Source organism: Myxocyprinus asiaticus, chromosome 6 (assembly GCF_019703515.2).
Source record: "Myxocyprinus asiaticus isolate MX2 ecotype Aquarium Trade chromosome 6, UBuf_Myxa_2, whole genome shotgun sequence".
Lineage (NCBI taxonomy): Eukaryota > Metazoa > Chordata > Actinopteri > Cypriniformes > Catostomidae > Myxocyprinus > Myxocyprinus asiaticus.
In genome coordinates, this window is record NC_059349.1 from 46,098,209 (window position 1) to 46,124,259 (window position 26,051).

The 26,051-nt window shown below is 37.3% G+C and overlaps 1 protein-coding gene across 1 annotated transcript in view; it reads left to right on the plus strand.

Annotated features, from left to right (window-relative positions):
- Nucleotides 1-6,425: 6,425 nt before the first annotated feature.
- The window catches only part of gpc5c (glypican 5c), a 260,885-nt gene continuing 241,259 nt past the window's right edge, over nt 6,426-26,051 (plus strand). The window contains exon 1 of the mRNA XM_051701629.1: nt 6,426-6,734. Coding sequence (XP_051557589.1) covers nt 6,578-6,734 — 157 coding nt within the window. The 5' untranslated portion in view covers nt 6,426-6,577. The remainder of the gene's footprint in view (nt 6,735-26,051) is intronic.

The following is a 26,051-nucleotide window of genomic DNA, read 5'->3' on the forward strand; positions in this document are numbered from 1 at the left end:
TAATAATAATAATAATAATAATAATAAATAATGAAAGCAAAAATAAATAAAACAAACAACAATCATCATAATAAATATCATTATCATTATAAAACGTATATATTATAAAACCTTACATGTTGTTAAAAATAAACTTGCTTACAGTAACAAAGTTTGTGTGTTCAACATGCAAAACTATAGAGGATCAATAAAGTGAATTTTTCTTTTGCAAAGAACAAGATCTGCCATCAAATAATTTACACATGAAACCCAACATGTTTATGTGTAAGGTGTGGATTATTGATATATAATAAACAAGTTAAATCAATAGGCAGATCTGTAAATTAATAAAATGCAAATGACTTCTGCATTTGTTATCCTAAAACTGGAATTTGTTTGATAAGGGAGTCTCTTGCTGGTTAGAGTAAGCCTCACAGAAAAAACTTACAGATAATTGTGTGCAGTTAGGAAATATACTAAACCTTTTTTTAAAAGGTTAAATCATAAAATTGGGTTTATTGGCTGAGTTAAAAAAAGTAATTATGAACAAACGCTTTAACTATATTAATATTAGGAATAAATCACTTAATATTCTCATCATTGATAGCCAGTTGCTCATAGATGACAAGTTATGGTCCCTTTCAGAATCCCCCCCCCCCCCCCCAAAAAAATAAAATCTGGAGGCCACTTCAAAAGAGTTCCAAATTGTCGTAAATAACATTTCTTAAGATTCTTTAAAAAGGAGAGCAAACTCTGTGTGATCCAATGTATTTGAGTTTAAGGAAGTTCTCAGTTATAGGAACCCTAGTTACTGATGACAAGTTTAATAGCCACTTTGTTTATACTGTAATTGTTTCATTAGAAAAACTATTACAGCATATGCTTTGAATGGATGGATACTGTATTTATTAGGTCATTTGGAATTTGGTCTGGCCTCTTCTCAAAAATGTACTATTGACAAATAAAATTAGAGAGATGTATTTTAAAATATTACACAAATGCTATCCCTATCATAGTAAGCTTTCTATGTATATTAATACAATCCTTTTTATTATTATTTTTTTTTTTTACTTTTTGTGACAAAGATGAGATGATGAAACACCTTTTTTTTGCAAATAGCCTCTCAGAAAAATAACTGTATCTGATATATGTATTCATATGTGTGTGTGTGTGTGTATATATATATATATATATATATATATATATATATATATATATATATATATATATATATATATATATATATATATTATTATGATTATTATTATTATAAGAACAAAAACTCAGAAATTAAATATACGTTGTCCAGTTGTTTATTATTTTTGGTGTAAATTTTTAGGCAAGAATCCACTCCTCCCACTCTATTTGGATCTTTTTAATTCTTTTTTTGTTCATTAATAACAGTAAAAAACAAAAACAAAAACAAAACAACGAATGCTGCTGATATATAGCCACTTATAATCCCCCCACCCCCCACCCCCCCCCCCCCCCCCCCACACCGGCTGATGTGTTTTATTTTATTTTATTTTATTTTTTGTTGCATTATGCAACTGCTGTAAGTATACAGATTGTTCTTGGCATTAATAAAATAAAATAAAAATGCGCTCAGGAACAACTGATTGGCCCAACATTAGGTAAGTAACGTTACAGTAACTGATGTTATCAGACAGCTACCTAGCTGGCTATATCAAACATATATACAATATTTCTAATATCTAGCTCTTTAAAATGAACAGGAACATTGTTCCGTTACTATGTACGTGTATTTGTATACATTTTAACACATTTATTGAATAACGATATTTCCCCCTACTTAATGTCAAAGTTCAAACTATAGCTTAAACTCACCAGCTCATATTATAAACTGTTCACAATTAAGCGTAGAAGTCAGACAAAAGGTCTATTTCGCTGAGCAGTGGATAACAGGTCACCTGGTTTTGCATGTCATCGTTTCAAAAACCTTTGAAACGATGACGGTTTGCTGAAACCTCAAAGTGACAACAGTCCCATCTACTGTCCGGAATAGGTAGTGTTCGGCAGCAAGCTATAAATGCGATGGCTCTAAAACCCAGCTGCACATGCGTTGAACTGATTGAACGCAAGCGATAATCTACCACGGCCAGTGGACAGACGGACTATTGGCAAAGTAATTCAACATATATTATTTGTGAAGTGAAACGTGTGTATCTTCAAGAAAAGATCAGGGACTTGGGACAATACATCAGGGGGTTAAGCCAGACTAGGGCATACGATAGGGCATGCCCACCTATCTTTTTTGGGGGATTTTACGTATGCCCACCTGAAATAAGTGATGAGAGGTATGGCCGCCAGAACCCGGAACTTTTTCAATCTACTAACGCGATGCTGCAGCACCGTTGAGTGAATTTTGTGTGTGTGTGTGTGTGTGTGTGTGTGTATATATATATATATATATATATATATATATATATATATATATATGTACAGTGGTTGCCAAAATTTTGGAATAGTTTACAGATTTTGGAAATAAATTGGTACTTTTATTCACCAAAGTGGCATTCAACTGATCACAGTGTCAGGGCATAAATGACATGAAAAATTACTATTACAATTTGAAAAAAAATGTTCACAACTTCTTAAACTACTTAAAAGAGTTCTCATCAAAAAATCCTCCACGTGCAGCAATGACAGCTTTACAGATCCTTGGCATTCTAGCTGTCAGTTTGGCCACATAATCAGGTGACATTTCACCCCACATTTCCTGTAGCACTTGCCATAGATGTGGCTGTCTTGTCGGGCACTTCTAACACACCTTACAGTCTAGCTGATCCCACAAAAGCTCAATGGGTTTAAGATCCATAACACTCTTTTCCAATTATCTGTTGTCCAATGTCTGTGTTTCTTTGCCCACTCTAACCTTTTCTTTTTGTTTTTCTGTTTCAAAAGTGGCTTTTTCTTTGCAATTCTTCCCATAAGGCCTGCACCCCTGAGTCTTCTCTTTACTGAGACTGAAAACTGGTGAAACTGAAACTGGAAAACATGAACTGGTGTTGAGCGGGTAGAATTCAATGAAGCTGTCAGCTGAGGACATGTGAGGCGTCTATTTCACAAACTAGAGACTCTGATGTACTTATCCTCTTGTTTAGATGTACATCTGGCCTTCCACATCTCTTTCTGTCCTTGTTAGAGCCAGTTGTCCTTTGTCTTTGAAGATTAATATCTAGCTCTTTAAAATGAAAAGGAACATTGTTCCGTTACTATGTACATGTATTTATATACATTTTAACACATTTAATGAATAACGATATTTCCCCCTACATAATGTCAAAGTTCAAACTATATATATATATATATCATGTCTAAATAAACGCTCCACAGCATAAATTGCTTAAGAAAAACATGCATCAGTCCAAACCAGCGTTATCTGCAGTTCATCTGAAGTGAAGCACATTTTACAATTTCTGGTGCCTTCTCTTGGCCAACATCTACTTCAGACGCTTGAATAAATTGAGAAACAACAAAGTTAAAGGGTTCACAGGTTGGATAGTGCAGATTAACTAGCTTTTTACCAGCATGTCAGTTTGCACGGTATTATAGCCAGGGGTTATTTTTACCGGCGTTAATTAAAGTTGAAAAACGTTTTTCTTTTTTTGCATTTGGATTGATATGGTCTAAAAAATTAACTGTAAGGCATTACATGGACCGCTGTGGCCATTCAAGCTTATCCAACTATGCTTCGCGAACGGTGTCACAGTGCATGGCCTCGCACAATGCTGTGATTTTTTTTTTTTAAATGCTTTAGTTGTATTAGTTGTATGAATTCACTTAAGAATATTTAGCCTATTGTTTAAGATATAAGAATTTAAATTTGATAACAAAATTCCATCAAATGAACAACAGTGTACAGGCTCAAAGATTAATATATCCTAAAGATTTAGCTCAAATGTATATGTATTTTTTTCTTACCATTGCTTTCCCCACAGTGAAATGAGATACGCCATGCATCACAATGTAATATCATCATCTTCCCAAAAGTTAATTATTTACTTCATAAAGAATAATTTAGTAATGATTTTTAACCTTTTAAGGAAATACATACAGATATAATGGGGATCAAGCTTAACTGTCCACTTTAAAAATTGTCCTTCTTTACACATATTTATCCTATATAACATTTAATTTCATAACTTTATTCATTACATAAAGTGAAGCCACTCGTTTTGATTGCACAATTGGCAGTCCACCAGAGGGAGACAACTCATCAGAAGAAGAAGAAGAAAAAAACAACAACAACACACTGCTAAACCTGTGAACGCATACACAACAAAATAAAAAAGTGAACAACCTCGTTCTAGTGTCTTTTGGAAAATTACATGACCAATTATAATCACCAACAGATACAATACAAACACTCATCAGCCATTCAGAAGCATCCTTACATATGTCTCACCCTCATCTTTGTTAGTACTGTTAGGTAGTGCTTCAGTCTCATAATCTGAAGGTAGTGTGTTCGTTCTTCACACGGGGCAGGCAGTGTTTTTGTCAAGTGAATGGGTTTCTGAAACTTGCACCCAAAGCCTGAAAGCCTCAAAGCCTGCCTTCTTTGTACTTACAGTACCTAGAATAAAAATGTGTATTGTCTACTACAATTTAGTCAACTCCACGTCTTACTGACAGTTATTATGACCATTTAACAACCTATTGTCCTTTTGAGAACCTTGTTAGTTTTGGTCTTATTCCTTCAAAAAGGTAGAGGCATTATACCGTGAAGCGACCACATGGCAAAACCATTGTACTTTGATAAACCACTGTACTGAATAATTGCCAAATTAATATGGCAGAGGCTTTTTGCACTAAGTGCAGATAGCGATAGATGCTATTTACACTAAGCGCAAATAGTGTTAGATGCTATATACACTAAGTGCAAATAGTGGTAGATACTCTTACACCCCTATTTAAATACTAACATACAGTATAGTGGCATCACTGCAACATTTTTATTGTGTTTATTTTGAGTCCCACAGACACCCTACACCAACCCCTACCCCTACCTTACAAAAATTAACCATGGTTATACTGCAGTAACTATAGTATCACCATGGTAATTTTCTAGTAAAATCATAGTAACCACAAAATTAAACATGGTTACTATTAACTACTGTTAACAACATGATACTGTAGTAACACCATGGTCAGTACATCAGAACAATATACTGTTGTTTCCACCAAAACACATTGTTACTACAATAATACTACAGTAAAACCATGGTTAATTTTATCCAGATCACATATTTCTCTTGACTCCCGACCTTCACTGTGACCAAATCACTGTGATGAATCTCTTTTATTTATTACTATAAGTAGTATTATAGGAAATATTAAGATTAGAGACATGGGAAAAAGTATAACAAGAGGTAGGATTCGAACCTGAATCTCCAACGTGACTACACATTCACATGCTATCCTTACACCCAGAGCTACAACATCTGCATATAGAGGTGCAGTTTGTTGTAAAATCCTCTGTTTCTACCAGACTACTGAAGCACAAATAGTCACTTAGTTATCCAATCTCTTAATCCACTAAATGTCTAACCCGTTAACCGGTTTAATGTCTCTGCACCATCATGAAAAATTCAAATATGCCCGCCTTCATTTGATCAGCAGATGACCCCAAATCTGTCATGGCTGTCTTGAGTTTGGTCTGAGCAGTGGTGAGCGGAGTTAGTGTGAAGAGCCTCTGCCAACAATATGGGCTATTTGCACTTAGAGTAAATAGACACTCCGGATTAATATACTGTGGTATTTACATGGCACTTTAAGGTACTTCAAAGAATACATAGTAGTAGCAGCAGCTGTAGACTTTTTATTCATTGTCATGATGTAATATATTATTTCATCTGTGAACTTATTTATTATTCTTTTTATAAAATCCAACTTTTGATATAGAACTATTTTATTTACAACTGCATTCCACATATTTTAATTAGCCTTTTATGTCATGTTGTATCTTTGTAAATTAGTTCCACCTTTATTTGCTCCCTGGAACGTTAATTAGGGGTGCTAAGTCAGAGAAAGAGCACACAATCATAGATTACCCGATTTACATTTGATGGTATCGGATGGTAGTAATCTGATATGTTACATGTCCAAAAAATATGGTATTTACATGGTAGGCTACAATGTCCAAAAAAACTGTAGTTCAATGGTACTGTTAGTGTATCTCATTTTGCAAAATAGCCTACTGATTAGTTGCCGCGAGAGGACACAATATTTTGTTTGTTTTGTCAACGACATTACATCTGTATCAAATTGTATATTTGGCAGTAACAAAAATGTGGAAACCAAGCAATCAACTTAGATTTTACATTAACTGCGAGTCAAACTCGGAGGGAGGGAGGGAGAGAGAGAGATTTCTGAATGATCCCACATGCTGAATGAATTTAGTGACACTCTCAGTCAACGGGATGCAGCAGCGTGACTACAGCCGGTGCAGCATGTGAAAGTCCAGAACAAGCGACTTTGTCCTCTTTTCCAACCAGCTCGGGCTATACACATTTTGCAAACGATCTTTTATCATCAAACAATTCCATCGCACTTATTTCTCCACTGAAATGCCGTCATGTCACGCGTAAATGTGAGCTGGATTATTACGGTGCTCGCGGTGGAACTCGTGGTACTGTCCGCTGCGCGTGCTCACAGCTGTCGCGAGGTGAAGACGGCGTTTCAGGTGCGCCAGATCGGTCCGCTCAAATGGGTGCCGGAGACACCTGCCACAGGTAAGTCCAAACGACACGAACAATTTCTTGTCATGTATGCAAAATAAGTCGAAGAGGGTCGTTGCGACAGGATATCGTTGTTTAAATGTGGTGAACATTGAAATGTATAGCTTTTTGTCTCATTTGACGTTCCCTGCTTCGAAATGTACAAGGACAACCATAGTTTCTGTCAAAACATCATCGTAACTCTGCCTCAAACAGTGTAGGAAGCTTTTAGTATTTAAGTCTTTCTGTAAATTTAACTTTTGTTGACAGTGGGGGGCTAATACCAAAGTTACCTCAGTGTTATTGTAGTGATATTAAATGTCAATTTAAATCGATTTACATTTCTACAGATTATTAAGTGTTTAAAATATATAAGAACATATTAAGAAGCAATATTAAGGGAGATAATTGGTTAGATTGTGCATTACTTGACCCTTGAGAGGGTAAAAGTGGTAAGAATGTCCAATAGGCTATAGTCATCAGACTACACTGTAAACTCGTATAAGTTAGCAGAACTCAACAAATTTGAGGTAATCAGTTAAATAAATGTTTTAAGTTAATAAATTACAAGTTTAAGTAAGCAGAACTGTTAAATTTTGATTTTGTACTACTCTTAAGCATTGATTTTTTTCTTAACTTGAAATGTTGAGTAAGTTAACTCATGCATTTTAGTGGTATTTAACTTTAAATTTAACTGACAGAATTTAAAATCGCCATGTAGGCTCAACTTAAATATATCAAGTAGAGAGAACCTAGCTAGAACAAGCTAGTACAGTGGACATTATCATGCTGAATTCATGCTAATTGGATAAACCATGCTTTGATTAGTAATGCAGTTGCTCAACAAGTTTATCAATATACTGTAAAACAATCTAATATTGTACCTGTCCTCAAGCTAATCTCAAGCTCCACAATGAACCATAATGTTAACCCCCCAAAACTTTAACATGACAGAAACTCTTCTAAACAACACAACACAACACAACATAACATTAAACACTAACAAGTATCTCCCTTTACATTCATCTTGCACAGGCACACTATATAAAACTTAATTTTAAAATTTCTCTCTGTCGAATACCATGTAAAGCATGCTGGGGAATAAAAATCCCCTTCCCAGTTTCAGTTAAATTTAAGTTCCTCTAAATTTAAAGAGACAAGTTCATTAAACTCAAAACATTTAACAATTCAGGTTACTTAAAAGGTGTAAGTTTCATGAACTCAATATAAAGAGCTAGTTATAAATACTCATCAAGGTTAATTTATTTAAACAAATTTGTATGATTAAATTTTTCCCTACTCAAAACAATAAATTATTTTGAGCATTAGGGTGTACATACCATTTTTTGCTGGAATTTAAAGGGATAGTTCACAAAAATAATTCTATATAAAAAAGTTATATAATTACTCACCATCATGCTGTTCCAAACCCAAAACCCAAAGATGGATGGATGGTGAGTGGTGACTGAGGCCAATATTTTGTCTGAGTTCCAAGGAAGAAAGTAAGTCATGTGGGTTTGGAACCACTTGAGTGTGAGTAAATGATGGCAGAATTTTCATTTTTGGGTGAACAAGGCTATTCCTTTATAAGTTTTTATCTCTTGGTGACAAAAAGTAAATATTGTTACCGTTTCTCGTGACAGGGAAAATTAATATCAATATCTTTATTTCCATTAAGGTTAATAGATCTCTGGTCTCTAAGTTTTGCAAGTTTCATTGACAGATTTTTTTCAGAGAGTGCAAGTGAATGCTCATGTCTGTTGTAAGGCTCTCAACTCTGTACTGTAGATAATATGTCTTGGTAAATTTCAGAAAAGTATTATGTCAGGTTAACGGAATCAGTGTTGACAGATACATTCAGCCAGCTGCTAGGATGCATGACTCAGCGAACAGGAGCGAGCTTTGATGGAATGACACCGGCTGAGCTCACCGTGTACAAGTATACCGGGCCAGAGCCCTCACAGTGCATGGACTTGCAGCCAGATCTAGCTCCCCTATGACAAGAGTGCTCAATCCAGCTCCTTGAAATTTACACTCCTACATAGTTTTGTTCCAACTCTAATCGATCACTCCTGAAACAAACTTAATCTAATCAAGGTCTTTGGGTTCAATTGTGAAGTTGGCTGTGTCTTAAATGGAAGGCATGCTGCCTTGCTATGCTGTGCTTTCATTCTTGGAATAAAAAAGATGTTAGATACCAGTTGAGGAAGTTCAACCTACCACAGGCACTGCTGATACAGTTCTACTCAGCAGTCATTGAGTCTGTCCTCTGCACTTCAATAACTGTCTGGTTTGGTTCAGCTACGAAATCAGATATCAGAGGACTACAAAAGAGAGTTCGGAATGCTGAGAGGATTATTGGTTGCCCCCTGCCCTCCCTTCAAGAACTATACACTCCCGGGGTCTGGGTAGCTCAGTGGTAAAGATGCTGGCTACCACCCTTGGAGTTCACTAGTTCGAATCCCAGGGCATGCTGAGTGACTCCAGCCAGGTCTCCTAAACAACCAAATTGTCTCGGTTGCTAGGGTGGGTAGAGTCACATGGGGTAACCTCCTCGTGGTCGCTATAATTTGGTTCATTCTCAGTGGGGCGCGTGGTGTGTTGAGCGTGGATGCCGCGGTGGATGGCGTGAAGCCTCCACATGCGCTATGTCTCCGTGGCAACGCGTTCAACAAGCCACGTGATAAGATGCGCGGGTTGACGTTCTCAGACGCGGAGGAAGCTGAGATTTGTCCTCCACCACCCGGATTGAAGCGAATCACTACGTGACCACAAGGACTTAAAAGCACATTGGGAATTGGGCATTCCAAATTAGGAGGAAAAAAAAATATATATACACTTCCAGAGTGAGGAAAAAGGCTGGAAAAATCACTCTTGACCCCACTCACCCTGCCCACTACCTTTTTGAACTGTTGCCTTCTGGCCGATGCCAGAGTTCAGAGCTCTGAGCAACAGAACCGTCAGGCACAGGAACAGTTTTTTCCCTCAGGCTATCCATCTCATGAACAGTTAAAACTGCCCCATTGTGCAATTCATAGCTTAGTCTTTTTATATTTATCCAACACATCCAACCTCTTCCGCAATTACATTCCCATGCACTGTATATAACAGATTTGTATTTAGATTTTCACTACATATGTGTATGTGTGTATGTATGTACAGCTGCAATCAAAAATATTCAACCCCCCTGACCAGCAATACATTCTGGTGATGTGAATTAAAACACATCAACTAAAACCTCAGTAAACAGTCAAAGTAAGTTTTTAATACACATGTGAGTGATTTTGAGAACAAAGTGTTCAGTTTACCAAATTTAAAAATAAAAAATAACTAATTCTCTCCACAAATGTCATGTCAAAAATATTCAACCCCCAAAATCAGTCATTTGTGGAGCATCCTTTATCCTTAATAACAGCAAATAAATGTTTCAGGTAAGTGTTCTCAGGCTTCGGACACCTCTCTATTCTAATTTTTACACATTTCTCATGAGCAGAAGCTTCCAGCTCATTGACATTCTTTGGTTTCTGTGCTGCCACTGCTTCCTTGAAATCCCAACAAAGGTTTGCAATGGGATTTTAATGATGGACTGAATGGGCCATTTAAGGACATTCCATGACCTATCCCTGAACCAGATTTTGGACAACTTTGGATGTATCCTTGGTTTTATTGTCTTGCTGGAAAGTCCAGTGATCACCGAGCTTCAATTTACACACTGAAGGCATCACATTTTTCATGCCAAAATGGCCTGATACATGAAAGAATCCATGGTGTCAGTCACATAGTCAGGATAGCCGTTTCCTGCAGCTGCAAAACACCCCCATAACAGGACTGACCCACCTCCATGCTTGACCGTGGGGATGGTGTCGTTTTTGTCATCACCTTGTCATCTTACTCCAGACATACTGCTGACTCATGGGTCTAAAACTCATTTTCAGTTTAGTGTCATACGTCAATAAAACCTTCTCCCAGGACTCCACAGGTCTTTCCTAATTACTTCTTGAATATTCAAGTCAACCTTTCCCTTGGTGAAGTTTTGCTTTCTTCCACACCCCAAGAAGGTTGCTGTTGTACCATATTTTAAAAATGTATGAATGGTGCTGCCAACTTTGTCTATTGGAAATTGGAGTGCTTTGGAAATGTACTTTAGCCATGACCTTTCTTGTGTAATGAAATAACCTCCTCTATTAGCTTTTGAGAGCTTATTTTTAATTGCATTTTTTGCATAGAAATACATTTTTGCTTTCAACGCTAAACTTAAATTAGAAAATTGCAGATTGATGACTTAATTTTGTTTTAAAACAATTACATGTGTAGCCTTACATATTTAAGAAACAGCTACATGCAGTAGGGGTTGAATAATTGTGACATGGCTGTATTTTTTTAAAATCCTGCTATTTAGAAATATTAGGTTATATATTCACACTATGACTTTGAATGTATCACTCAATTGATATAGACGTAAAGTTTCAGCTTACCTTTGTAAATCCTTACTGTCTTGGGGGGGGGGGCAATTGAATAATTTCACTTGCAACTGTATATATATATATACAGTTGTATATATATGTATATATATATATATATATATATATATTTGTCTTATTGTGTATTCTATATATACTTATTTATTTATTTTTAAATTTTATATTATTTTTAATTATTATTTATGTCCTATTGCTGTTTTGTATTGTTGTGCACTGGAAGCTCCTGTCACCAAGACAAATTCCTTGTATGTGTAAGCATACTTAGTGTAACGTGTTGGCAAAGACAGGCAGACTAAGACGATGATGATGATGTGTAGTGCAGTTTATATACATAAGTGATAACCAAAAATGTGAATCCAAAACATAACAAACATAAATGACTTGACAATGTTACATTAACAATACCTGACAAGAGACAATGGCAAACATGAGGGCTTAAATACACAGACATGGGTAAAAAGAAAACCAATGAACAGACAGAACTATAAACAAGATAACAAGACTATTAAACTAAACCAATGACAAACTAGAATTGATAACGAGTAAACAAGACAATAAACCAATGAAAACAAGACACATGAACATGGAGGGAAACAGGATGATCACATGACTTGACATGGAAACAAGGAATCACATGACAAGATCACATGACAGGAACAAACATGGCATGGAACAAAACACATACAACCCTGACACTTGGCAATAAAGCTCATTCTGATTCTGATTCTGATTCTGTTCAAAATGACTGCCTCAGTCACCATTCATTTTTGTTGTACGGAAAAAAGATGTAGTGAACATCTCCTTTTGTGTTCAGTGAAAGAATGAATGGCAAACAAGTTTGGGACAAAATGAGGGTGAGTAATAATGAACTGGTGAAATGTCCTTTTAAAAGCAGTGGTGACAGGGCACTTTTGACTTCAGGTGGGCATGCTGCCGGTTATTTAGGTGCCCCTCCTCTCTCATGCCTACTACAGCCAAGAGCCTGGCTGCAGGTGGTGATGATTGAAATGATGGAATGGCACTGAAATGTGGGGGTCAACCTGTGTCCGAAGGCACTGTCATAGAATTGGGGGAGACGGGGAGCACATGTCCCCCCCCAATGCTGTTAAGGGGGTGATTTGTGCATCTGTCCTTGTTTATATATTTTTATCAATGCTGAAAATAATTTCGTATGAGATATCTTGCAATTGCCATGGAGATGAAATTCACTTAGGTTGTCACAAGAGTAGGGGATGTAGAGAAACGGATCGATTATCTGGATTCATCGGAGAGGGAGTTATCTGTTAATCCGCTAGCGACCAAGGTGGATTTGGAGCGTGTCTGAGAGAAGTTGGAGGACTTGGAGAACCGTAACCAGCGGAATAACATCCGAATCGTCGGAATTCCTGAAGCCGAAGAGGGTCAGGACATGGTGAAATGCCTGGACAGGCCTTTTCCGAATCTGCTTGACATAACAGGCCATAAGCTGGAAATCGAGCGAGCTCACAGGGTTCCGGCTCGGCGATCCGCTGAGGGAGACAGGCCCCAATCAATTCTGGCCAAATTTCTGAGATCATCCAATAAAGATGTCATGTTGCACGAGGCGAGGAGTAAAGGAAGGCTTTTTTAGAAGAACCACAGCATTTTCTTGTTCCCAGACTTTGCGAATTTGACGAGAGAAACTTGATTGATTCAAGGAATGCAAGAAACTCTTACATCAACGGAAGGCCCCTTTCGCACTGATATTCCCAGCCAAATTGAGAGTAGATGCTAAGGATGGCTGCAAAACATTTACATGCCCACAGCAAGCGATGTCCTTCATAAAGTCAACGGAGTGAGTAAGTTATTTTGTGGCACTCACATTGTAGCCAAATGGACCGACTCACTGAACATTCACTTGACTGTTCGAGGAACTGAGTGCCTTTTTTGTTTCTTTTTGTGCTGGTTCCACCTAGTGGCTGGAGTTTGTTTTGAGAAGTAACACTCCTTCGGGACTGTTGAGTGGATGAATCTGCACATTCTTTGTACTTATGCCTCCTATTGGCTGGAGTTTTTTTTGTGGAGTATTTCTTGCAAGACATTGGAGTGATTATGTCATTTGTTGCACTTATGTAGCAGCCGAATGGGCCAGCTCACTGAACATTCATTTGACTGTTTGAGGAAACTGAGCGCCCCTTTATTTATTTTTAATTTTTTGTGCTGGTTCCGCCTGGCGGCTGGAGTTTGTTTTGTGGAATAACACAACTTTGGGACAGTTATGTGTATGAATCTACACATTCTTTGTGTTTATTCTGCCTATTGGCTGGAGTTTGTTTTATAGATTATCTGTTGTTGTGTGACTCTGTCTCACAAAATATGTATAGAAAAACCAGACTTGAGCAATCCGACAACAAAAATGTAGCGGGGGCTCTCGTAGGTGTACATGGACTGTTTGGGTTTAGAGGGATGGACGCCAGTTGGCGCTGTCGTGTGCGGGGTTAATGCACGTTTTTCTTTTTTTCTGTTTGTTTGGTTCTGGGGAGGTTCAGGGTTTGATTGTTGCACTAATGTTGGAATGTGGTCTTTATAATTTTGTTTTTGACAGACAATCTATTTTTTCTCATATGTCAAATGTTAAAATGAGCGGATTGTCTCTCTCCACATGGAATTTGAATGGGTTGGGGCACCCCATAAAAAGAAGGAAGGTTATTTCTCTTCTTAAGTGTAAGAGAAACGATATAGTGTTTCTTCAAGAAACGCATCTTTCCCCGCAGGAAGCTAAAAAATTTTAGAAGATATGGGCATGTTTTCTTTAGTGCTGGCACAAGTAAGGGCAGGGGAGTCATTACACTGATAAGTAAGCATCTACAATTCAAATATCTCAAACAGATTAAAGATAAATTAGGAAGAGTCATTATTGTTTTAGAAGAAATTCAGGGTCAAAGTCTTATTTTGGCTAATATTTATGCACCTAACATTGATGATCAGGGCTTTTTTTATAGATCTTGAAGGGATGTTGCATGCCGCTGGCACCCCTCATGATATAATATTGGGAGGAGACTTTAATCTTTTGATGGACTCAGTCAAAAGCAAAAGTGTGTAAGCCCCCTAGAGCAACATTGACACTTCACAGGATGTGTAAAAATCTTGGTCTTACAGATATTTGGAGACTTTTGAACCCATCTGGGAGGGACTATAATTTTTTTTCATCAATCCATAAGATTTACTCTAGAATAGATGTAATTTTTTTTTTTTTATATCTAAGTCCCTCATTTCATCTGTTGTTGATTGCTCAGTTGGAAACATTTTAGTCTCAGATCACACCCTGGTGAATTTTGAGGTGTTGCCACATATGGAGAAAAGGAAATCATATAGTTGGCACCTTAATGTATCCCTTTTGCAAAATCCTGAATTCCAACAAATGTTAAAGGCTGAAATCAATGTTTATATGGAGACCAACTGGTCCTCAGTATCCTCTGTGGGTGTGGCTTGGGAGGCTCTTAAGGCAGTTCTTAGGGGCCAGATCATCCAGTATGCCTCATTCACCAAAAAATCCAAAGCACTTGAACTCGTGGTGTTGGAAGGGAATATTAAAAGTGCAGAGACAGTGCTGAAACACCGAATGTCATCTGATGGCCTCAGAGAATTGACCCGAATGAAATACAGATACTGTATAATACTATTTTGTCATGGAAGGTGGAATTTTGGCTATTCAGGGCAAGACAGTCATACTTTGAGTTGGGGGACAAGGCAGGAAAACATCTGGCTAGATATATAAAACAGAGAGAGTCTTTTTCTACCATTCCCTCAGTGAAATGTTCTGGTGGTGAAATATTTACCTCAGCCATTGATATTAATAATGCTTTTAAAGAATTCTATCTTGATCTCTATAATTCCATGTCTTTGTCTACTGATGAGGATATTAGAAACTTTGTGGTACCATTTGAACTTCCTAAACTGACAGCTGAACAAAGAAAATCATTTGATTCTTAGATAATCTTGGAGCAGCTTGGCGAGGTAATTAAGGCCTTGCCTACAGGCAAGTCTCCGGGGCCGCTGAGGTTTTTAGATCTTATGCTACAGAATTGGCCCCACTTTTGCTAGAAGTTTATACGGAATCATTAAAGAATGGAAAGCTTCCGTCAACCATGACGCAAGCCCGGATCAGTCTGATTCTTTAAAAGGACAAAGATCCAAGCGAGTGTAAGAGTTACCGTCCAATCTCCCTAATCCAGCTAGAAGTTAAAATATTGTAAAAAATTTTGGCTAACTGATTAAGTAAAGTTATAACATCTCTTATACATATAGATCAGGTGGGGTTTATTCGGAGCTGTAGCTCTTCTGATAACATTAGGCGTTTCATCAATATCATGTGGTCAGTGGCAAATGATCAGACTCCAGTCGCTGCCATCTCTCTTGACACCGAAAAGGCATTTGATATGGTAGAGTGGGATTATCTTTTTAAGATTTTGGAAATGTATGGGCTTGGGAATGCTTTTATTGGTTGGATTAAGTTACTTTATAGACACCCGGTAGCGGAGGTACAAACGAATGGATTCATTTCAGATTATTTTACTCTGGATAGGGGCAACTGGCAGGGTTGCCCTCTTTCCCCATTATTGTTCTGTCTTGCCCTGGAACCATTAGCAGCCATGATAAGAAAGGAGGATGATTTTCCATGGGTGGTGGTGGGAGGTGTGGTGTATAAGCTTTCAGCTGGGCACCTTCCAGTGGCCCAAATAGGGCATTAAGTATTTGGGTATTTTTTTACCAGCAAATTTGTGTGATTTAGTTAGAGCTAATATTGACCCTTTAACAAAAAGGTTTTAAAGCAATTTGATAGCATAGTGAAGTCCTTCATTTGGAATGGTAAACATCCCAGATTACATTTCAGTAAGTTGCATAGGCCGATTGACAAAGGTGGGCTAGGCCTACCCAAGATTTTGTTTTATTATTATGCTTTCGGTCTCAGACATTTGGCTCATTGGTCACTTCCACCTGAGAGAGACCCTCTCTGGTTTTGTATTGAACAGGAAGTTATTGCCCCTAATTCGCCATTGCAAAGCCTTTCTGTCAAAATAATCGGAGAAGTTACACCCCATTATCTCGCATTTGCACTCGGTATGGACAAAAGTATCCAGAGTGTTTAATTCAGACATTTATTTAAATGTTGCCTCAAGCATATGGATGAACCCTAAATTATGTATTAATAAGTCCCCTTTCTGCTGGTCAGAGTGGATTGTTAGGGAGGTTAATACACTCATTGACCTATATGAGAGTGGAGTGTTGAGATTCTTTGAAAATTTGGTTCAACCTTTTGGTATTACCAGATCTCAGTTCTTTAGGTATTTACAGCTGTGCCACCTGCTCTATACTATTTTTGGGAGTAGTATACACCCCCCTAAAATGGCATATACTCTGAGAGTGGTGATTACGGCATTTGGAAAAGGTCATGAGGCATCAGTGTATTACTCCCTGCTAATTCAGAGTCTGGAGGACGGAGCTTCTTCAACTTCTCTCTAGAGATTATGGGAGAAAGATTTAAACTTGGTATTGGAGGAGGGAGTGTGGGCTAGGATTCTTAAAAACGTCAAATCTGCATCTAGAGATGCAAGGGTGTGCCTTATGCAATTCAAGATTTTACATTGATTCTATTGGACCCTATCTAGATTGTATAGGCTTGGTCTTAAAGTCGCACCCACCTGCTGGTGATGCCAATCATAAGATGGAGACACAACCCATGTTTTTTGGTGGTGTGTTAAGATCCAAGAATTTTGGTTGAAGGTTCAGAGTTTTGTGTGTGATGTATTGGGCACTGAAATTTCATTTTGCCCCAGACTCGGTCATCAATATTGGGAATAAACACGTTAAAAAAAAACTTCTAACCAGTGTTATGATCACCAGACAAGTCGTTTTAAGGGGATGGAAGTCAGCTGGAGTGCCCCCATTTCAGGAGTGGTATACGGAGATGGGGAGGTTGGCGGCTTTCAAGGAAGCATCATCTAGAAGACTGGGGAACTTGGATGCGTTTGTTGGGAAATGGGGCAAATATTTAGCGTTCTTGGAGGGCTCTTGTGGAGGGGCAGTGGAGAGAGAGGTATAGTTATAAATGTGTGTGATTTATATATATATATATATATATATATATATATATATATATATATATATATAATATTTTGTGTGTGTGTATATATATATATATATATATATATATATATATATATATATATATACTCGTGTGACCACAGGAATATTTGTTGGAAGTAAGGGTGGGATGGGGGATTGGAAGGGGGAGGTGTAGTGATGAAGGTTAAACGTTGATTCTGTGTAAATGTTTTGCTTTTCTTTGTTTATTGTATGAATCAATAAAAATGTTAATCACAAAAGAAAAATAACTATCCAGTGTAAAATGTCTCCAAATGGATATAAAGCATTCTTAGATTTAAATGTGGATGAATGAAGGATTCTGTTTTGAAAGGTCAAGCGCCCCCTGCAGGAATAAAACTCACAAGACAGTCAGTTGCTGACAACATGCAATTTCGGTCTGTAGGTCTGTAACACACATAAAACTTTCGTATGAATTTAGAAAACATGCAATCATATGAGTCATGAGTCATATGTGGAGGCAGTGAAGATGTTAAAGGTGTGCATAGAAATGATCAGTTGTTTTTCATGGTGAGGAAAGCAGACAGGCATTTCAGATAAGCAGGTAAGAATTGCAATTTTCTGAAAGGGTATATTTTTTCTGAAACATTAACCCTAATGCTTTTTCTGAATATTTAATATGATACAGTGTATAAATATTTAAGAGTATGCTCTGAATTAGGGATGACGGGATTCTACAGTTTTACTATTAACCACGATTAAAAATATCACAGTTAATTTAACCATAAGAATTTAGAATCCACGGTTAAAAACCGTGAAATGCTTTATTTACACATGGCAAACATATTATATATAATGTTTAAATATATCATTTAAAAAAGTTTTTTGGAAGAAAGACACACATTCTACAATGGGACAGGATGCTCCACTAGTCGTCCAACAACAAACTAGTAAGTTTAATATTTTTTAGCTGTGGTCATTTTAAAGTGATGAATTCAAGATGCCACTTTTTGTAAAGTTTAAGCATGCTGACAGCGTGGTGCTTTTGTGTGCTATGAGTGAGTAAACTTTGAAAAGTTCCATCTTAAAAAGTCCTCATTATTTAAAGCATTGCTTCTGTACAAATTCACCACATTCATCAATAAATGTAAATTTTAGTCATGATCGGACTTTTAATTGCCTGCTGTAAGCAATGTTCCTGTTATTATGCATTGTCCAAAGGTTTATTTGTAAGGTGTTGTGGACAGTATTTAGAGTCTGTTGCCGATTCTTTAGGTTGGGGTGTCTGACAGAACAACGGATTGCTTTAATAAACTGATGCAGAAGAAAAAACTGTTTAATGCAGTGAACTACATGTTGTGCACCCACAATAATCTTACATTTATGCACTTTTGAAGCACTCTGTTACACTTAAGCACATGACTAAGTTTGGGATGCGCATAAGTGGTGGTGTGCCCTAGATTAGAACATCTCTTATTACCTCCTATTTGTGTGTGTGTATGTGTGTGTGTTTATCAGTTTTCTTATTATAGGGCTTCCCTTGGCATCCACATATCCCTCAGAAATACATTCACTTAGACGTTTATTCAGTTGTTATATGATATGTATTTTTTGCATCAGTGCTGTTGCATAATAAGAAAATGTCCAAATAATTGTAAAATCGGTTAACTGCAAATTTTCTCAGATGGTAATGTAACCGTCAAAAACTCACTGCGGCATCCCTACATTGAATATCCTTTTTTTAATTTATCTGTGCATTAATTTGAACTGTTATTATGCATTGTGTAATGTGTTGTAATGAAACATTATGACACCCCCCCAACCCACATTTGATCCCTCTCAGTGTTCAAACCAAGTCTACGCCATTGTCCAAAGGTATCTCTTAAGGTACCTTGATGCCTTCCTACCTCCATATAGTGCCTGTTAAGGAAACATTTTTAAGGGTTTTGGACACAGCCAATGTGCTAGACCACCTCAGTCTAAAAGGAATATTCCGGGTTCAGTACAAGTTGAGATCAATCGATAGTTTTTGTGGCATAATGTTGATTACCACAAAAATTAATAAAATTAATTAATTAATTATTTAAATTATTTTATTTTAAAAAAATTTGTTATAAAAAAAAATCTTTACAGTAAGGCACTTACAATAGCCCCTTTCACACTCGCAACCTGGTAAATTGCATTTAAAAAAAATTGTTGGATTGCCTTTTATGGTAAATATACTACATCTGCTATTCACACATGCAAGTTTTTTCCATCTTTTTTTCCAATTCGCCACCATACACACATCAGCACCAAAATGCCATTAAACTCTGAGATAAACACTCACTGAGCACTTTATTAGGAACACCAGTACACCTATTTGGTCATGCGATTATCTAATCAGCCAATCATGTGGCAGCAATGCAATGCATAACATCAAGCAGATATGAGTCAGGAGCTTCAGTTAATGTTCAGATCAACCATCAGAATGGGGAAAAATGTATACTCAGTGATTTCGACCATGCCATGATTGTTGGTGCCAGACAGGCTGGTTTGAGTATTTCTGTAACTGATCTCCTGGGATTTTCAGGGATTTACAGTCTCTAGAGTTTACTCAGAATGGTGATAACTCTGGCTGTCAAGTCGATTCGATTACAAATTCATGTGGAATCACACGGCCCCATTTAGTGCTGTTCTGAGTCTCAAAAGAAATGGGCCGAGCGCATTTGGGTGCGGTCTTGGGTTGAGAGCGGAGACTGCGTGTTGAAGGTGAGTGGCGTTAAATGTTTTCTCCACTTTGAGTGGCTGAGGGCCCGGCGACAGCATATCTGGGCGCCGGCGAACCAGGTTATTCCTCTCTCTCCTCTCTTTCTCTCGCTGTCACTCCGTTTTGCCCTTTCCCTGTCCTTTTTTTTTTTTTCTCCCCTCGCCCCCCTCCCCAGCCCTAGAAGGGCGGGGAAAAGCCTGCCGGCAGGTGGGGCCACAAGGGCAGCGGGACTACAAGGTTACATTCAGCACGTCCTGACCTCGTAAATGCACAAACCGTTAATCTTACAATTCTGTTAGCATACAGCATCAAATCGTTTTAGGTACTGTTACAACTTCTCATATAGGGAAATAGACAGTGCAAAAATTTTTAAGTATTTTCCAACATCTCTGTGTTTACACAGGACCTCTAAACTGACAGTTGCAGTTCATTTTCTGGAAAAGGCTTTATGTGTGAAAGCTACTAGTGAAAGTGAATAGGTTCAATACTCACTGTTTTAAAAGTAAACAATATGCATGTTAACATGAGTTTAGTGTGATAAAAGCACTTACTAACCTTTTCTGTGTAAAGATTTATCCAATTTTGCCATGACGACATAAAGCCTTAAACCCTAAAACAATGAATTAAACAACCATACAGCTCAAATTATACACAAGTTTAAACAACAATTAATTAAAGCTTCACATTTCTGCCTTTAAACCCTCCAACAATTGGCCCCATTCACTTCCATTTTAAGTGCCTCACTGTAATTTTGATTTTTACTTTTTTAAAGAAAAGGAGGGATGAGTTGAAATAGATTTTTTTTGTGGTAATCAACATATTGCCACACATGCTGCTGACTGAGCTTAACTTGTATTGAACCCGCAATATTATTTTTAGTAGTTTACTACCACATTGTTATTTTCAGTCAAGGTGAGTGGTGAAACACCTGGGTAGGGTTGCATCAGCTGTGCGTAAGTTCTCTCGTAAGTTAGGACGTAAAGTTCACACTAAGGGCTTAGTAACTACTAGTTAGTTTGTAACTAATTCAATGCTTAATTTGGTTGCACCACCTGTTCTTAAGGCAAGACTTAACTAGTATGTAGTAAGCGCTCCATAAAGTAATGCATAGTCGCATAATATGACGTTTACCTGTATTGATCCAATTAGCAGCATTCAAATTTGTACACAGAAGTGTTAAACAGCCGTGAATTTCAGTTTGATCTTGTTACGGTTGATAATCAAACCTTGTTTGCTCATGTAACTGTCAGCTGTAATAAATTATATCCCCATTAAAATACAATACGTAATAAAAGTAGCTACATTTGTTAAATAGGACATTTGCCCTGTCTAAATAACAATAAATAGGAACTGTATCTAAAATAAATAAGGGGTGATAAATAAATACTAATACAACAGGCTGGGAAAATAGAATTGTTTTTCATTTTAATATCCTATAAATATTTTGAATGTGTTGAAACTTGACGCCGGGCGCATCTTTAGATCGGTTTCATGCTGAAGAGCCATAAAGTACGATTTTTTTTTTCTCTCTCTCGTAAATGTAAACGAGTGTAAATGCCAACATCGTCATATATGTTGAAATGATTGATGCCTGTCATGCAAAACATGAGCTCATTGATGTCATTAAATGAGTCTGCTTTTTTATTCCATCCGTTACTCCTGGTCGGAGGCTTCTGTAAATATTTAGTTTATATGTAGGGTTACATCCTACCTAAGTTTAATGGTGCAACGCTCACATATTTAGTTGTGCGTAAATTGTGACTTAGTGCCCATTTACACCTAGGCTAAGTTGTAACGTATTGAAAATGAATTGGAGAAATTGGAACACCCAATATGGCAGGTGTTGAAAAGTAAGTCCCGCCAAAAGAGCCAGTCACATTTTAGATACAGATATTGCCTGTCATTTAACTCGAGAGCATACATGCGCATTAGCTGGACCAGCCTAAAAGCTGGTGCAACTGGCCCCTGTTCTTTGGCTGAGAGGTATATTTCTGGTTAAGCTGCAGGCACAACCGTACACTATGACAGCCTTGGAGAGCAACAAAAGTGGAAGGCAAAGTTTGCTGTAATGGGCCGAAGATTGTCATGACACAAGTGCTTTTTCTGTTTTTTTCTTTTGGACCCTCCACACCTGAATAAATGCCTGTGAAGCACAGGTTTTTTGTTTTCTGGCTTAACTTTGTTGGAGCTTTAGTAATCATTGTGCTCAGTTCTTAGGATTTCGTTTTGCATAAGAAATTCATAAGAGTTTTGAATCGGCCTGGTCTCTGAGTATGTGTCGTGTCCTCAGCAATGATTTCTCCCGTTTATATGTCTGAATGCTGATGGTTAGCAAAATAAAAGTTTAAAGTTAGAGAAGTGGATTTAACAAGTTTGAGAATGCTTTCATTGGAGAAAGACTGGAATTGGAATGGAATTGTCTTGTTTCCAAACCAGTTTCTTTCATGAGAAGAATCTAGAAACAATAAAGCTTTCAGATGAAGTGTACTGAGAAGTGATGAAAGCATGTGTATATCTGCAGAATAGAGATCCGTTATAGATGTGTGAAAATTTGTCAATGCACATGGCTATTTGTATATGAAAAAGAGAGCACCTCCCTGACCAAACGTCAAACAACTCGACTATTATAACAGAGCCCAAGCAGAGACTGTTTAGCCCGAGATGGACCACTTGTATTAAAATTAATTGGAGAAATTGGAACACCCAATATGGCAGGTATTGAAAAGTGAGTCCCGCCAAAAGAGCCAATCACATTTTAGATACAGATATCGTCATTTAACTCGAGAGCATACATGCGCATTAGCAGGACCAGCCTAAAATATTTTTTTTTTTTTTTTTTTTTTAGCACGAGCTGAGCTAAAAGAGCACAATTTATAATACAGTTGTTGTCAGACATTACTGATGATTTGAAATATGTTATTTGATCATAATATGAACCAACAGTTTTGGAAATTATGGCCATTCCTCATTCATGTAGATAGGAGCTGTACTTTGTCCACTTGTATTCATAGAAAATAGCTGCCTTGGAGCATTACAAAGATAACCACAGAGTAGACTGACTTGCTTTGAAAAGACTTTGGCCCAAATCAGAATGCAGTGAAAAGGTGCCAGTTGACAACCATTATACCTGCAAGCCCATTGCAATCACACAGCATACCTTATGGTCCCTGCAGCAATGCCTGACTGTGCCAGGTTTGAGAAAAAATGCTCACACAGCTCCAGGATAAGTTCATTATCATCAAAAGCACTATACTGAGCCAAAAACAGAGAGAAACCAAAGCTGTTCTCAGATCAGCAGTTAAGTACAGGACTACAGAATCTTATTTTTCACAGCAACTTGGCGTAAAAAAGGCTGAGACTGCAGCCATTAAAGTGCAAGACAGCTACAACCAGCCATAAACTAAACATCTGAAAGTGGCAGACATTTATACTTGATAAAAGTTGTACTTTTATGTTGACCTTGGAACAGTCTCATCAGGTGAGTGTTTAGCAGTGCAGTTGTAGGACATATCATTTGTACATGCTTTTAACTGCATTAATGGCAGTCCCCTCCTTTGGTGACAGCTGACAGGCTTTAAGCAGCAGGACTGAAGTCCAGAGGTCAGCTTGCATGCAAGATAGCAGTCATAGACAACAAAAGGGTTTGAGTAAGAGTCTGGAATCTCAGACATGTCGGAATGTTTTCCAGCCACTATCACTGACAGGCAGAAACTCAAGACACCTCATTATATGTGAGTAGATTGAGAATATCTGTCTGTCTGTCTGTCTGTATCATTCTGGCTCTAGCTGTATCATTCCGTTTATCGATAATTTTATAGTTCTATCTTTCTGTCTATTGTTCTATTTATTTTATCGTTCTGTTGTTCTATCTGTCTGTCTGTCTTTCTGTCCGTCGTCCCTCTGTCTGTCTGACTATCTGTCTATCTGTCTGTCGATCACACTATCGTTCTATTGTTGTATCTTTCTGTCTGTCGTTCTCTCATTCTATCTTTCTGTCTGTCACTGCATTGTTTTGTTAATCTATAATTGTATCATTCTGTCTATTGTTTTATTGCTATCAGATCTTTCTGTCTATTCTATCTATCATTCTATTTATTTTATCGTTCTTTTGTTCTGTCTGTCTGTCCTGTCCATCTATCTGTCTGTCTGTCTGTCTGTCTGTCTGCCTGTCGTTATTGTTCTGTATATCTATTGTTCGATCTGTTCTATCATTGTCTGTGGTTCTATCACTATCATTCTGTCTGTCTGTCATTCTGTCTATCGTTCTATCATTCTATTGCTTTAGCATTTAATTGTTCTGTATATCATTCTATCTGCTATTCTGTTTATCTTGCGTTCTATTGCTCTTTCATTGCATCGTTCTCTCTATCGATCTTTCTATCATAATATAATTCTATCAATACTTTTATCTGTCATTCAATTTCTCTGTCTGTCTTTCTGACTGTCTATCTATCTGTCTATCATTCTATATATTGTCTTGCTTCTCTAAAGACCCCTCATCACCTAGTTCTCTAGGACAGAGCTCTGCAAGTTGTTTGTTGCTTTATGAGAAGGTCAAGCAGAAAGTTGTAGTTGGTTTAAATCTGGGTCCACTCCTTTTCAGAAGTGCTGACAGGATTTGAGGGCATGAGACTGGATGTCCATCTTAAGATCAGATGACAAGCAAAGCAGCTCTCTGAATTTCGACCTCTGAAACCCAGGCTGTGTTGATAACTAATTCCATGAGACTTTGAGAGGACAGAGCAACATGTACAGTATATTTGAAAGAGCAGGAGATTTCAGGACACTGACTCTATTGATGGAGAAGAACTTTAATACAAGGCATATATCCAGACACTCAGTGAGGTCGAGCACACTTTCAGCATTTAAAAGAGCCGATTAAGTTGCCTGCATCACAGGATTGGAGGGATACTATGCAGTCCCAGTAAAGTTTGCAGATTGCTGGAGTCTGCTGCATCATCCACAACATATCCACAAGATAGGGAATTGTGCCATGCAAAATTTCATTCAGCACTACATTTATGGGCATATTTTCTTCATTACCTGATTTGCATAATTCCTTTAGTGTATTGGCCTGTAAAATAACACTGACAGCACGCAAATAAAACCCACAATTACCACTCCACAATCTTTAAAAAAAGGGAAGGGTAGTTTATGACTCGTTTAATGTAATGAAGCAGGCAAAGCGACCTTGGTATTAAAACAATAAAATATTTTTAAGAACACCATATCATCTACACTCCACACCATTAAATCCTGCTTGTAGAGTCCTAATTAATCAATATTGGATCCTCAGCCATTCAATTGCTTTAAAAGTGCTTTAGTTAAATTAATGGAACAAAGTTGCTTGTCTACTGCTTATTTGAAAAGTTACAGCCTCTATCTGTGCCTGGCAGTCAAGCATCTATATGGTGGTATGTGTGCTGAGGCAGTAGAAAGGATGTTGTCAGTTACAGCAAAAAATGAAGATTATTCCAATCACAAAGACACACAACCACTGCTTTTTGTGAGCCATAGTCAGTCTGACTATCTTGACTCACCTCGATGGCTACCACATTATTTTATCAGTAACTAAATATATAGGCTATTTAATGATAGCCACTATGTGCAGAAACCAATTATTTTTGACTCCTCAAATAACTATTGTTTTATAAATTTGATGAGATCCACGGAATACACAAGGATTTCCTTAATTTGTTTTATTTTGCTTTTTATTTTGTTTTGCATTTATTTATTTTTATTTTTTATTTTATGAAATTATTTGTATTTATTTATTTATTTATTTATTTTTTTATATTTGCTTTTGCATTGAACAATTTTTCTCCATTGACTGAATGTGACTGGAATGTATATAGAAAAGCCACAGAACTGTAACCAATCCCACTGCTGAATATTCACTACCGCACATGTATACTGTAAATGTTTGTGTGAAACATCAATTGCGTTTTGATGGGGTCTTTGAGTTAAATTCTGTTTTATGATGAAAGGGTCAGAACAGCCATACCATTCATGCACTCAATCTCTGGCATGAGAAGAAAG